The 15,713-nt window shown below is 40.9% G+C and overlaps 2 protein-coding genes across 5 annotated transcripts in view; one reads left to right on the top strand and one right to left on the bottom strand.

Moving 5' to 3' along the window:
- Positions 1 to 4,671, bottom strand: part of TROAP (trophinin associated protein) — a 32,667-nt gene extending 27,996 nt beyond the window's left edge. For 2 of the 4 annotated variants that reach the window (XM_070740413.1, XM_070740412.1), the window contains exons 1-2: positions 4,556 to 4,656; positions 3,095 to 3,296 (exon numbers count right to left, since the gene is read on the bottom strand). In XM_070740413.1, coding sequence (XP_070596514.1) covers positions 3,095 to 3,268 — 174 coding nt within the window. In that variant the 5' untranslated portion in view covers positions 3,269 to 3,296; positions 4,556 to 4,656. Of the gene's footprint in view, positions 1 to 3,094; positions 3,297 to 4,555 lie in introns of all 4 variants that reach the window. The other 2 variants (XM_070740411.1, XM_070740414.1) reach the window with 2 other exon arrangements.
- LOC139161376 (tubulin alpha-1A chain) overlaps positions 1 to 15,713 on the top strand; it is a 237,294-nt gene that overhangs the window by 97,537 nt on the left and 124,044 nt on the right. The gene's annotated exons all lie outside the window — the stretch shown is intronic.

The following is a 15,713-nucleotide window of genomic DNA, read 5'->3' as shown; positions in this document are numbered from 1 at the left end:
GCCTGCCCGCCGCTTGTCCGCCGCCTGCCCGCCGCCCGCCCGCCACCCACCCGCCCACCGCTTGTCCACCCGCCGCTTGTCCGCCGCCCGCCCACCCGCCGCTACCGCCCCTCTCACCGCCGAGTCCTCCTGCAGCAGCGCTGGCGGCCACCGTTCCCCGTAAGCACCCACCCGCCCGCCACTCGTCCGCCCGCCCGCTCGCCGCTACCCGCCCCTCTCACCGCCGAGTCCTCCTGCAGCAGCGCTGGCGGCCACCGTTCCCCGTAGGCACCCGCCCGCCCGCCCCCGAAAGAGATGAGAGAGGGAGGAAGAGAGTGTGAGAGAGGAAGAAAGAGAGAGAGAAGAGTGGAAGGAAGAGAGAGAGAAATGATAGAAAAAAAGACGTCATCGGGTGAGAAAAACCATGGTACAGTATAGCAAAAAAAACGGGGAGTATTTTTAATTTATTATTTTTTGAAAAATCGCAATATAGCGTTTCGCGAAGATCAAGATCGCGAAAATCGAGGGATCACTGTATTTATAGCCCACCCCATTCCCAGCAGACTCTCATTCATCTATAACTATAGAGCAAATGTGTGTGTTTATATATGAATCTATACATGCTCAAATGAAATTATTATTTTGTATCAATTTCTAATCTGGAAAAAAAAATCACATATCCAAAACCATTAGTAATATACAGTAACATTGTTATTAATAATGACTAAAGGTGTAGAAAACAGCATTGTTTTGTTTAACACAGTCATCCCATTTCAAACATTGGATAGAAACAGCAACATGACATTGAAAGAAAAGCACTCTGTATGGAGGCCTCTGGCCAACCATTTGTTTCATAAAAATATCACTGGTACATGCTTCCCTTTGGAGAGCCACATTGAAAGCTCAATTGAACCAAGGCACCCCTTCATAGCTTCATATCAGTTCTGACAGACAGGGAGATACTGTATATGGTGGGAATCTCGGTCTGGCTATTCAGAGGGAAGGTTGAGCCGTTGTTTGAAACCAATCCTGCCTGGCCCAGAATTCATATTGGTAGATAATGAAGGGATTGAACTGAATTGAATTGCTTCTATGTGATCTCTCATGGGACTCCCTGGATTTCTAAGAAGCTCCAGGGAATGAAATGGCAAGACACACCTAGAGAACCACTGAAGAAAGATGAAGTAAAAACATGGGTAAGAGCCCATATTAGTACTCTATTCAAACCAGAGATGGGCTTCACATAATTTAACAAAGGGTTTGCCCAGAATCAAAAATGTGTGAGTACGCCTATGCTTGCTTCATTCACACATGTGCCTTATTTATTTTATTTATTTATTTATTGGAATTGTATGCCACCCCTCTCCGCCTTGTGCCACTGCATCAAAAACACAGCAATTGTATAGGACAGGACAGCGCCAGGGCAGGTTCCATCGCTGGCTGTAACTACCGGTTTGCCCAAACTAAACAATGCCGTTTGGCGGGACCCAGGAGAAGAGCCTTCTCTGTGGCGGCCCCGACCCTCTGGAACCAGCTCCCCCTAGATATCCGAGTTTCCCCCACCCTCCTTGCCTTTCGCAAGCTCCTTAAAACCCACCTCTGTCGTCAGGCATGGGAGAATTGAAATTTTTTCCCTTCCCCCTAGGCTTATAAAATTTATACATGGTATGCTTGTATGTATGATTGGTTCTTTAAATTGGGGTTTTTTAGATTATTTTTAATATTAGATTTGTTTACATTGTCTTTTTTATTGTTGTTAGCCACCCCGAGTCTTCGGAGAGGGGCAGCATACAAATCTAATAAATACAAATACAAATACAAACTGACTGAAACCCACCCCTGATGCAAACTGATTAAGGCACCATTCTGTCCTGTTAACTGGGATGTTTCACACAGAAAGTAACAGGATTCTTAAGACTGTTAACTCATCTACCTGGCATTTAGTCAATGTCTCTCCTGGTAGTTAATGGTGTCCGGAAGATGGGGTGCAATCAGGTCCATGAGATAGTCAATGAACTTTTCAGAGAGATGGTAATTACACTGCTACCTCCTCAAGAAGCCATCTCTGACCCAATGGATGATAGACGTGTGTCCACACCTATTTCTAAAGGCTGTTGAGAAGGCAGATTGCAATTTCCAGGTACAATTTGAGGAATTCATTTTGATCTGTAAAAGACTTTCAAGGCATAGAGCCTAGCCGAGAAATTGCCTTTCATCCCCACTCTTTCTGCCTAAATAAAGTCAGGCTCCATTTTTAAACCAGTTTCACCTGATAGGACTCGGATGATATCCCCCCCTATGCTGTTGAACCTGCTTATTAGAATAGTGTCCCCCTGAAAGTTTGAATCCCAACCCTGCTGTCTTGAAAACCTAGCTTTTTATCCAGATCCTGGGTTAGAACAATATGTGCTTTCTGGAAGAACTATGCATGAGCCGCTCCAAGTCTTCGGAGAGGGGTGGCATACAAATCTAATAAATAATAATAATAATAATAACAACAACAACAACTTGAGTGGTACTTAGTGCTCTCTGAGCTTGCTAATTTTCTTACAGACATTTGTAGATAAACAATATCTACATAATATGCAAAAACAGACAAAACACCATCCCACCAACAATCAGCACCCAGATAAGCATAGATTAATTCCAAGCTTAACATCAGCCCAACAATCAAATAATTAAAACCCCAATCATGGAACTGCCAATCATCCAGCAGCCCAATCAAAGAACCTCTAAAACCGTCCCACCAACACTGACAGGAGGAGCCACTAGAACAGATTATAAACAGAGAACAAACCCTACTTCTTACACTACTTGTGATATTGAGTAAGAAAACTACCAAGCGCAGCAAGCAACAAGGAACTTCATTTTAACCCTGAGTTACAAATACTGTATTCTCCTCTATTGTACTATTAATTTTTGGGTTATCAGTTTTTGGGGGGGTGGGGGTTGGATAAGGTCAGTTTATAATGCACACACTTTCCAGAACTGCTTTGAACAGGGCAGCCTTGTAGGATTGATTCATAACAAAACATACAGCCAAGTGCCAAAACAAACAGAAGCAGAAACTTCAAAACCACACAAGCCTAAATCAAAAGAGAATCCATGTTCACACCTGTGGCTGGCATTGTCTTCCCTCTGGAGGTTGTCTGCTTTTGGAAAGGCAGGGGATCTTACTGCTGCTCAAAGTACCTGCAGCCAACAAAATGCTTTCCTTCCAACCTGGTTTGTCAGAGGTCTTCGGAAAGGGCAACAACACTTGTTGGTTTTCCTTTCCTGCTGCAGCCATTTAGGATCCTGTCTTCCTGGGTTTGCACCTACAATCGAAAGCAAGAAAAAAAAAGCACTGTAGCAATTACCAGGGGGGAATACAACGTGAGTAGATCACAGTATGTGTTTCCCCCACCAGTCATAGTTTCTCATTTATTCATTTATGTTTACATCCACTGTCATTAGCATTTCACCATCAATAACACCTCCCTTAATCCCAGTGTTTTTTAGTCCGCAGATTAACAGATTAAGAAACTAAAAGACCCTGATTGGCTTAGAGCAGGGATCCACAACCTTTTGGACCTCAGGGACCACCAAATTTATAATTTTAAGTCCCACAGACCACTAATATGATTTTTTAAAAGATAAATACATTTGTAAAATAATGATCAGAAAACCTCCACTTTAATATGAAATGCACCTATTTAACCTAACAAAATTATAAATGCTTATTTAATGACAACAAAATCATAAATGCTTATTTGATCATAACAAAATCTTTAAAGGTTGTTTAACTATAACAAAATTATTAGAGATAGTGTAATTATTACAAAATAATTGAAGCTTATTTGACGATGGCTTGCTGATGTTGTTGGGAAAGTCAGTCCCATATTCCAAAACTGTAGTCCCTCCCCTCCCTCTTTTTTCCTTTCCTTTTCTTCCTTTTTTTTTCCTTTCTTCATCTTCCTTTCTTTTCCTCTCCTTTCTTCTTCCTTTCCCGTTTCTTTCCTTTCCTATTCTTCCTTTCTTTCCTTTCCTTTTTCCTTCCTTTCTTTTCCTTTCCTTTCTTCTTCCTGGACTGGATTCATTGCTCTCTGCTGTATCCTACCCAGGGACCAATATCTGTCCACGGACTACCAAAACTTTCTCGCGGACCACCAGTAATCCACGGACCTGTAGGCCACTGGTGGCCTGTGGCTTAGAGCTCAATGGTGGTACAGTCTTTACCAACCTCGAGAATGGAGGAGGAGCCGGGTTAACTCAGTTAACGCTCTGTGGGAATCACCCACAAAACCCGTGGCGTTTATATGTGTCAAGACATAATCCACGTCACCCCGACAAATAAATGCCCCTCCTCGCCCGCGCCCCCATTCCGCCTAACGCCGAAGTTTGCAACTAAAGGTTTTCAGTGTAAAGTTTGACAACGGCGTAACGGTCTCGCTCCAGCCCCGCCTTCTGAGAGAGAAGGGAAGGGGGGCTTAGGTACACGCTGCTTATGCGTCGCTATCACCCCGACCAGCTTCAGCCGGAGTGGCGGTGGAGGGGTCACCCTTCTTCCCCCCCAACCCACCCCCCCGTGGCTCACCTGCTCCCGTTCATGCCCTCCGCTAGCCAAGTCAAACAAGCGAAGCCGGCGGCTCAGTTCATAAAGCAGCAGAAGGCGCCGATTGGTCCTTCCGAGAGATCACGTGCTCCGACCAGGAGGCGGGGCTAAGAACGCTGAGGGGAGGTCTGGGAAGACCGGAAAAGGACAAAGGGAGGCGTTGAATGGCTAGAATAGAACATAATTTTTAATTGGCCAAGTGTGATTGGATACACAAGGAATTTGTCTTGGTGCCTATGCTCTCAATGTACATAAAAGAAAAGATTCATTTGTCAAGAAACATGTGGTACAACACTTAATGATTGTCATAGAATTAAGCCACGAGAAAATCTACGGTTGACCTATCCAGATTCCTAAGAGGTCAGTAAGGGGCGAGTACAAGTGCACTAGAGTGCCTTCCGTCCCCTGTCCTATTGCTCTCCTATATCTCCTATATCCTTTCCTCTATTCCTATATCTCTTCTTCTATTCTTTCATTGATATGTTCTATTCCTATATCTTCTTTTCTATTATTTCTTAGATATATTTTACTATGAGTATCTCCTCTATAACCTTCATCATGTATTTTACTATGTGTATATTGATATATACTTTTGGTATTGGACTTTTATATCCTTTCTTTATATATAATAACTCATGTCTATCCTCTTCAATATGTATTGTGCATTGGACAAAATAAATAAATAAATAAAAATAATAATAAAGGGGGTGGGGAGTTGAGCCCAGAAGAGGCTTCCCCCTCCACACGCAGGCACAAAAGGCAACCCAGAGCCAGAGGCACTGGGGCTGGAGAAGGATGCATTCCCAGATTAAATTACTAGCGTTGGAAGGGTCATAGGTCATCTAGTCCAGCCTCCCTCCCGTCAAGCAGGAGTCCGTACACCATTTTAGACAAATGGCCATCCAATCTCCTTTTGAACGGAGCTCCAACACATGAGACTTTCAAGAGTAGGGGTCTCTAACCTTGGCCACTTTAAGACTTGTGGACTTTAAATCCCAGAGTTCCTCATCCAGCTTTGTTTTGCTTTGCTGGCTGAGGAACTCTGGGAGTTGAAGTCCACAAATCTTAAAGTGGCCAAGGTTGGAGACCCTTACTCTTGAACTTTTCATTTGTTGGAGCTCTCACAACCTCTGCAGGCAAGTTGTTCCACTGGTTGATGCTCTCATTGTCAAAAAGTTTCTCCTTTATTTCCAGATTGAACCACTCCTTGGTCAGTTAGCAATAGCATTTAAACTTATATACTGCTTCACAGTGTTTTACAGCCCTCTCTACAGAGAGTAAGGATATTGCCCCCAACAATCTGGCTCCTCGTTTTACTGACCTTGGGAGGATGGAAGGATGAGTCAACTTTGAGCCTATTGAGATTCAGTCTGCCAAACTGCTGGCAGCCGGTGATCAGCAGAAGTAGCTTGGAGTACTGCACTCTAACCACTGCGCCACCGAGGCTCAGTTTCCATCCATTGTTCCTTGTCTGGCCTTCTGGTGTCTTGGAAAACAGATACTTCAGCCTTGGGGTTTGGGATGGCATGGTCAACCGGATGGACAACTAACCCACTCAAGAGGAAGAAGAGGCATGGCTGCTGTATGGCTTGTAACAGGCTGACTCTCATTATAAATAGTTGCTCCCCCCCCCACACACACACACACAGACATACTTGATCCTGCCAGCCCTGAGAGCTGAGATGACTAGTAGCATGCAGAAAGGAGAGGTTGGTAAAGACAATAATGTTTTCCTGAGTGGTTTTTTTGGCTTTGGGCTTCCTTTATACTAATTTTGGACTGGACTTGGATTTGTATCTTGATTTGGCTTTGCATCAGGGAATTTCAAAGTGTTGGTAATGACCTATAAAGCCCTTCTTGGCATCAGGCCAGAATACCTATGGGACCCTCTTCTGCTGCATGAATCCCAGCGGCCGATTAGGTCCCACAGAGTTGGCCTTCTCTGGATCCCATCGACTAAACAATGTTGTCTGGTAGGACCTAGGGGAAGAGCCTTCTCTGTGGCGGCCCCGACCCTCTGGAATCAACTCCCCCCTGAGATTCGAATTGCCCCCACCCTCCTCGCCTTCCACAAAATGTTGAAGACCCATTTCTGTTGCCAGGCATGGGGGGACTAATCCCCCCCCTTCTGACATAGCATTTGAGTGTGGTGTGATTGTGTAGCATTGATTGTTTTTAGTAATAATGGGTTTTAACTTGTTCTTTTTAATATTACATTTGTATTATATTGTATTGTTATTGTTGTTGTGAGCCGCCCCGAGTATTCGGAGAGGGGTGGCATACAAATCTAATAAATATGTTGCAACGTCCTGCCTGTCAAAGACTACTTCAGCTTCAACCACAACAGCACAAGAGCCCACAACAGATACAAGCTTAATATTAATCGCTCCAAACTTGACTGTAAAAAATACAACTTTAATAATCGAGTTGTTGAAGCGTGGAATTCACTATCGGACTCTGTAGTATCATCCCCTAACCCCCAAAACTTTACCCTTAGACTATCCACGGTTGACCTCACCAAGTTCCTAAGAGGTCAGTAAGGGGCGTACATAAGTGCACCAGAGTGCCTACCATCCCCTGTCCTATTGTCTCTCCTATATCTCCTATATCTTCTCTTCTTTACCTATATCTTTTTCTGCTATTTTCTCATAGTATATTTCACTCCTTTATTTTCTCCTCTATTCCACCTTTAATACATTCTACCTGATTATATCCTCTATAACCCTCATTGTGTATTGGACAAAACAAATAAATAAAAAATAAAATTATTATGATGATTATTATTATTATTATTATTATTATTATTATTATTTTCTTGAGAAGGGGGGCTTTTGCCTGAGAATATATTGCTTTAATTTCCTGTGTGCACACTTGGATTTACTAAATTGCTTGGGAGGGGAATTTCTGACCTGGGGGATTTGGGGGGATATTGCTATAACAGGTAGATTTGCGTAATAGACATATTCCACTTGTACCTATTTCTGTGCGTGCGACTTGAATCGGAACATTTTCTTCCAGATGCACCTTAGTGTTAATAAGTGAGAATAAAACCAGAGCTTCCAAGAAGTTATACCTGGGGACCAAATCATACTAATGATCACTCTTCACTAGGTTTTAGCTACTTATGAAATATGCTTTTTAGAGTTTTTGCTAAGCCTGACCCTTGCTTCATGGTAAACTCTTAAAAAGGCCATCACATTTTTTTCATGTGTATTTCAGTCTCTGCAGGCTTTGAATCAGATGCGTGTTGACCTTTTTTTCCCCCCAGATTGCCCATTAGATGAGGGTAAAATTCTGGCACCTTGTCTAAAGCACAGCATAAAGCCAAAGCTTTTATATCTTTGCTGTTTTTGCATAATTCATGTGTTTGATTTTTAACAGTTGTACTTTTGGAGCTTTATAAGCTGAACTTATAAACACAACTTTTGTTAAGTCAATATTTACAGAAAGTAATTTAGCTAGTATTTAATGATGGAGTTAAGCCAATTTATTGGATTGACTGCTTTGGGGGCCATATGTGTTGCTAGAGGTCTTTTCTCTGCAACTTTGTGAACTATTCAACTGAAAGAGACAGTTCTTCACTATTATGTCAAGCCGTGGTTTTTTTTAATTAATGGTTTGTTAACTAATGTTCAATTAGTTGGGTTCGCATGGGCAACCGTTAGAAGCTAGGGCTTAGTGCAATGCATGAATTGGGTCACAGAAAAGTTTTTAAATGGTAGAGAAAATTAATGTCCTTTTTCAGTTGCTTGACAAATCTAAGCGAAGTTAATAGAAGTTTTCAGCAGCCTTCTGGTTTAACAAAATCAAACAGCACAAGAGCTTGGAGTTCTGTAGGAAAGAGTGTTGACATTCAAAACACACACACACATAAAATAGGCAGCAAGACACTCTTCACATTAAATTTATTGGCTGGTTCAAAGCATACGTGGCCTATTCCACACACTGACCATGGGCATCACAAAACCAATATTATTCAGGAGAGATCAGGAAGCGACAGGAACAGAATGACTGCCACCTTTTCCACTCTCCATGTACCCTGCTTCTTCACCAGAATATGTACTGCAACGGACAAGTTGAGTTGTTACTTGGGCAAACTACATCATCTTTCCGGAAGCTAGATATTCAATAAAGCAAGCGTAATTGCTAGGAAAGGTGTTCTGGAGAACCAGTTGATGTGGATACCCAAGGGTAGAAACTGGGGTCGACAGGATTAGCATCGCAGGAGCAGTGTAGAGATCCATTGGCATGGGAAGAGTTAGCACCAGGAATCTCTACTAGCTCTGCAAGGGACATGGAAATTGACAGCTATCAAAAGCAGGAAATCAGTACCAAAGCCCATAAAGGATAAGCCCGGAGTTTTTCCAAAAACCTATCATTTGTTTTTGGGATAAAGGGGAGAAGATGCAAAGCATCAGAATCCAAACTGGAGTTCTGTAATGTGCCAGAGTCATTTATAAGGAACCGATCACAGGAAATATTATTTAGGCCCCTCCACCCTGTACAGAAATGTGTATTGTCTGCAGCTGTCTACAAGGAGATGCACACTGGAAGGCCAAGAAGTGAAGCTGAGTAAAATGTAGCAACATCAAAGCACGTTGGAGCTGTTTCAATGCCATTCCTACCTTGCCAGAAATCTTATTCTTGGAACCCATCCTGAGTTATGGAATATCCACTTTCAAGCTTAAGTGTTTTGAAGCTGGCAATATTTACGCATCTGTGCAGGGAAACAATGCTATTGTTTTCTCAACTTTTTAAGCCATCTTGGTTACTAGCAAATGATGCTTTATTCTCCTAGTTAATTTGTAGGATTGGTTTGGCTAGGAAAAGCGGGAAATGCTCTGGTATTCATGGGGGAAATTTCTTGTATTTTAAAATTAAAGCCAACTTCAATAATAGTCTTAAGATTTAATTTCGTGTAGATAGTATATAATAGTTTCAATTACACACAATAAATAAAATGCCAAACAGTCTGCTATAAAAAGCAAACTGGGGAACTGAGATACACTTTCCCCCTAGACCTTTACAATTTTATGCATGGTATGTCTGTATGTATGATTGGTTTTTATATACAGTAGTACCTCTAGATACGAGCTGCTCCACATGTGAGTATTCCAAGATACGAGTCACGAGGGGAGAGAAATTTCTTTTCGAGACCCGAGCTCAAATTCGGGATACGAGCCGAGTGTCCACTAGGTGGCGCAAGAATCCTTGCTTCTGCTTATATCGGAGGGGAAAAACAAAGTCTAAAGCCATTTGTTCCAGATACGAGTTGTTCGAAATACAAGCTCCCTTCTGGAACGAATTAAACTCGTATCTAGAGGTACTACTGTAATGGTTTTTTAACTGTTTTTAGTATTGGATTATTGTTATATACTGTTTTATTACTGTTGTTAGCCACCCCGAGTCTGCTGAGAGGGGCGGCATACAAATCCAATAAATAAATAAAATAAATAAATAAAACGTTGGAAGAAATAAATAAAATTTTAATTTAATTCAATTTATTCAACTTCTATGCCACCCAATGCCATAGGATTGTTATTCTGCCAAGACATAGGATAATAATCCAGACATGGTGGGAAGGTCTATTAGATAGCATGACATTGTGGCATCTGCTTGTGACATCTATTTGTGTCATCTACTTGTTCTTTTCCTGCTTTGGAGTACTGTAGCTACTGAGACTTTAAAACTGTTCCTCAACAAGGGTAGGAGAAATATTGGTAAAAAGATAAAAATAGCCAGAAAGAGTCCTAGTTCCCCACAGAATCATTAAATTGGATTTGGCAGTTGGCAATTCTATAACCAGAGACATCTGTGCCTTGAGTCAGCTACAAATGACCGATCCTGAAGGTGTGTAGCAGATAGCGTGCTTGAGGCAAGCTGTTACTGAACTTGTTAGAAAATGAGATCAGGGAAACACGATCTTGAAAGTTTCCTCTTATTCTCACAAGTAAAACTTGAAAAATACTATAACAGGGTGCCTGTTCAATTTCAGATTTTTACAACAGAAGGACAGAAAAATTACAAAGTGGGCAGAGAGAAATAAGTTACAAAAGACCTTAAAGCCTGGAACTAAAAGCCTCTCGAATAGTACAGAAGACGGCAGGAAACGCTATCTCAATAGCACCGAAGTTCACAACTATTATTGGGCAAATGTTTTGAATACTTGTGAGCTTCTGTTGCGTTTTTTACTTTATCGCCTGTAGCTCAAAAATGAGGAGCAAGATGTATAAGAATACACACAGCTACCAACGATAATATAAAAGGATTAGCCATGATTTTGGATGATAGAAAGGACAGGATAGAATAGCCATGAAGTAAAACGGTTTAAAGCATCACAATATTCTAACTCTTCAAGTTGTACTGGGATTGTGCCAGAAAAAGTTCCCAAAGCAATGTAAACAAAATTAGACAATAATAGAAGTATTAAAATTGGTATTACTGGGCTGAGGATAAAAGCTATGATCTTATTTCCATATATACATCTTTTGGTGCTCAATTGGACATTCTTTTCAGGAATCCAGATGCTTAGTTCCCAGCTGCTTGCTTCCCCTTTCAATTGTGAATTAACCTACTTCAATATTTTTTTCAATTAAATTAAGGTTGTCCAATTCAATATGATTGGCTGATTCTAAGACATAGCTTCTGCCACTTAATATTCCTGCAACTTAATTTTTGCATATTAAGCAATAATAAGATGTGCACACTGAAAATCAATCGAAGTGAGGAACTCTAAGTGGTATTGATTAGCTATATCCCAAATATAGATTGATTCTGTAAATTCCTTCTAAGTCAGCAGCAGATGCTTCCTGAAAATCAAGGTATCAGTCTTACAAGTAGCTGTCCTGCATTCTTTAGCTCCTGCATAGACTGGGAATAATGCAAATAATGCCAATAATAATAAATACAAATAAATAATAATGCAAATAATGCCAATAATAATAAATGCAAATAATGCCAATAATAATAAATACAAATAATAAATAATAATGCAAATCATGCCAATAATAATAAATACAAATAAATAATGCAAATAAAAGCAGAGAAAACAATCCTACTTAAGAATTAGGTGAAGATGGAGCTATCACCATCCTTTTGATGAAGTTAATAGAAAAGCTATAACCTTAAATGCATTAACAAACATCCTTTGGGGCTAATGTAGTATGTACATATGACCCACAGGTTAAGGAATCTCAACTGGAAGCTACAAGCATCTCTTCCTTCAAATGAACCTGTGTTCAACCTTATGAAAGGAACTATGTGGAAATGGATTTCCTCACAAAGTCTCTTCCAGGCTGCCTTACGTTACTGATGTCCCCACTTAAGTCTTTGGTACTTGGTCTGCTCTTCAGCACTTTCTCTAACAACTCCTTTCTCATGTGAATTATTGTAAGAATTACCGGGTGGATTTGGAGGCATGATTTATGAGATGAGAACACATTATGGATGTTCCTACATTGTATTTGAAAACCTTATTCGTACCATATTGACTTCCATTTAACATATTCTGCTTTCATTCTTGTGCATACGTACGAAGAACTCACTCAAGGGTTTAACAAGTTAGTAGAGAAGAGAGTCCAGCCAAGTGTTCCCCTTCTCTTTGGCCTTCTGCTTGTTCCCCTCCTTAAGAGGGCCAGGTCCCAGCAATGTTTTAAGAAACAGGTATTTTCATGAAAAATAAAGGGTAAGAAAATCTGGCAACTCCAAAGATATCAAGATACAAAAGGAAGCAGCAAAACAAAAGAACCCGACAAGCAACAAGGAAAGGATGACCAGGTGACCTAATAATATATCAGTCACCTTTTGGCTCTGAATGAAAGACAAAATGAAGGAGGTGTGGATTGGGGTCTGGTCTGAAGTAATCTGGAATAACTAGTCAAGATAGTGACATGCAAACTGAAACCTACAGCCAGGTGTAAAGAGTTATTTAGCCAGAGTATAGAGCTACACATAGACTAAGGCATATGAACCACAAACAAATACAATAGGTAGAAGTGGAAAGTAGCTTAAAACTGACAGTACAACTCCTCCGCATTTCAAATCTGTTTTGAATCAGAGAAGTTAGTTTTTATCAGAAGTGAGTTACCTCTTTGGCCACCAATGGGTAGCACTTAAGGCTCCTTTGCGTCATAGGAAGTTGAGAGGGAGAGTCTTTTATTTTATTTTCAGTATGACTATTTTGATAATTTCCCTGGTCTTTTCATCTCTCAAAATCAGATCTCTTCAAACTTGGCGACTTTAAGACATGTGGGCTTCAACTCCCAGGATTCTCCAGCCAGCACTGGGAGTTGAAGTCCACAAGTCTTTAAGTTGCCAACTTTGGGGACCTCCTGCTCAAAATGGTGGGAAACTAGGCTGTCCACTGTAAGCAATCATGGTCCAAAATGCTTGTGTGTGGTGGAGGTTACCTAACCTCAACTAAGCAATTTAAACCTGGTATTGAAGTAACTTCTATTAAGAGCCAAATTCTGAGAATTTCCGTAGCTCTAGTATTTATTGATTTTCAAGAAAAGAATTAATGTTCCTACTGGACCATTAATCAGATTTAGGAATCAAGAATAAATAACAGTGATGAGGGAGGATCACAGGAGAAAGCATAATCATAGAGACTACTTCAGCTGCTAACTCACTGAAAAGGTCATCAAGGTTAAGTGAGATTTTTTTCTTTCAGAAATTCCTATCTCTAAAAACAAGTATAATCACCCCTCCTGTGGTCCATGTATAGATAAGGAGCTCAAGTACGATTTCCTTGCACCGTATGATTTGATACCGTAACAATTCAAACCAAGCAAAGATGACACTTTGAGCCAAAAGAAGGCCTTCAAAAATTAGCTTCGTCTGTTCTACAACTGCCCTGCATTCTATTCGTTAGTTAAAATAAAAATAACTATCAGCTCCAACTATTAAAAAGTTGGCTGGTCTTGGTTACTGAGAGAACTGGAGGGATGAACCAAATGTCCACAGAGAAGAATCTCCCTGAAGTTTCCTTCTTTCTGGAATAAACCTGGAGAAATGAGAAGACAAGACTTCTTGTTTATCAAGATGACTCCCAAGTTTCAGGTAGAAAGCCTTCAGGGTAACTTTCTTTCTTCTAGGAATATAGAGAATGTACAGAAATATGAAAGTAAAACTTGAAGAAGGAAAGCAAGAATAAACATCAACTTGTTTACTTAAACATGAAAGATGGAAGGGGGAACACAGGCCCATTGTAGATTCTCTTTGGTACAAAAGAAGCAGAGAGAGAAAAAAATCTGTCTTTCAAAATCTGTTAATATAACTTCAAGTTCCTGTAGTCTATGTGGGCTCTACCTCCTGCCCTGGGAATGACAAGAATGGAGTTAGTAGCAGAAATGCAATAGTTACCATACTCCACCTAAAAAGATGAACATCTAAGATATCAAGGCAAGATAAGAGGAAAGAAAAGACAAGCCTTCAGATTGTTGGAAATAAAAGACAATGTGTGAAAGATGTCAATCTCAGAAAAGAAATATGGATTTGATTACAAACGGACAGACTGGCAAGAAGTGGTTACCTCTTATAACAAGGGTTCCAATCGGGGGGGTGAGACGATATTCCAGGGGGGACAAAAACTTGGGTTTAGAAGTTTCAAAAATTATAAATGTATATGCAAAATTATATGCATATAATTATTTTTGTATGGGGTGCAAGAATACATCAGAAGCATTCTACAGGTGTGGGGTATAGAAAAGGTTGGGACCCCCAGTTATGAGAAGCCACAGATGCCATGAAGGAAAGATAGACAGTATTCTGAGAGCTATAAGTAGACAAGGACATGAGATGATCTGGATCAGAATTGAGCTGGGAGGGAGCTTGGAGGTCTTCTAGTCCAACCCCCTGCTCAAACGAGATCCTAAGCTATTTCAGAAAAGTGACTGTCCAGTCTTTTTTTCTGACCCTATGACAATAGGATCAGAAGGTTAAAAAAAAGTAGGACTATAGCCTTTGAAGGGGTTTTGCAATTTGGGATTATATTAAATCAAATGGGAGGTACAGTGTTCCCTCGATTTTCGCGGGTTCGAACTTCGCGAATAGCCTATACCACGGTTTTTCAAAAAATATTAATTAAAAAATACTTTGCGGGGGTTTTTTTCTATACCATGGTTTTTCCTGCCCGATGATGTCATACGTCATCACCCAACTAATAATTTTTGCAAATAAATAACAAAAAAATAATTATTGTTAATAAATAATTATGTTTATAAATATCAGGATCACTAAGTGTCTTATTCAATGGTGAGTGCCAGTAATAATGGGGAGTAAATGGTTGTTAAGGGAATGGGAAATGGTAATTTAGGGGTTTAAAGTGTTAAGGGAAGGCTTGTGATACTGCTCATAGCCAAAAATGGTGTATTTACTTCCGCATCTCCACTTCGCGGAAATTCAACTTTCGCGGGTGGTCTCAGAACGCATCCCCCGCAAAAATCGAGGGAACACTGTATATCACTTCAATTTTGGCCATTTGGCACCCAACTGAGGTTGCGTTCACACAGTCCCTGGGGTTCTCAAGACTATAAACAAGGAGTTTGGAAGCTGCACTGAGAACGTGGTGACCATTTCTGCTAAATGGGAATCTCTGATGCCTTTCACACATGATGGAATTGCTACTTATTAAGGCCATGAGTCAGCACCACTGGAAGTAAGGTGTTTTTTGGGGGGGTTTTGGTCTGCAGTTTGTTTGACCCAATTAAAGGCAATTGTTTGATCTTTTCCAGTTTTCTAGCTCACCTGCTTTCTTTGCCTGCATAACCAGATCTGGGTTCTACTACTTACCTTCGCTACCAATTTGCATCGCATCGGAAATGCATGTTTTGTTCATGCACATGTGTGCATCACAACTCGGAAATGACACTCTGCATATGCGCAGAAGCCTGGGTGCATATGCAGAGGGTTCTTCACCAGACGCTTTCAAGGAGCAGCAACTGGAGGACCAGTTTGGGGGTACGGCCAGCCAGCCATCACAACTGGTTCTGTGAGTGGTGGCAAACTTCCGCCACCGGTACAGGAGAACCGGTCCAAACTGACAGCAATCCACTACTGTGCACAACCCTTAATTATATGCCATGCAGATAAAGGGGAATTCCATGGTGATCTCAACCTGTTCTGGTCCATTCAGTATTGG

The sequence above is a fragment of the Erythrolamprus reginae genome, chromosome 2, assembly GCF_031021105.1.
Source record: "Erythrolamprus reginae isolate rEryReg1 chromosome 2, rEryReg1.hap1, whole genome shotgun sequence".
Classification (NCBI taxonomy): Eukaryota; Metazoa; Chordata; class Lepidosauria; order Squamata; family Dipsadidae; genus Erythrolamprus; species Erythrolamprus reginae.
The sequence above is the reverse complement of the archived record's forward strand: the minus strand, read 5'-3'. Positions and strand labels throughout refer to the sequence as shown.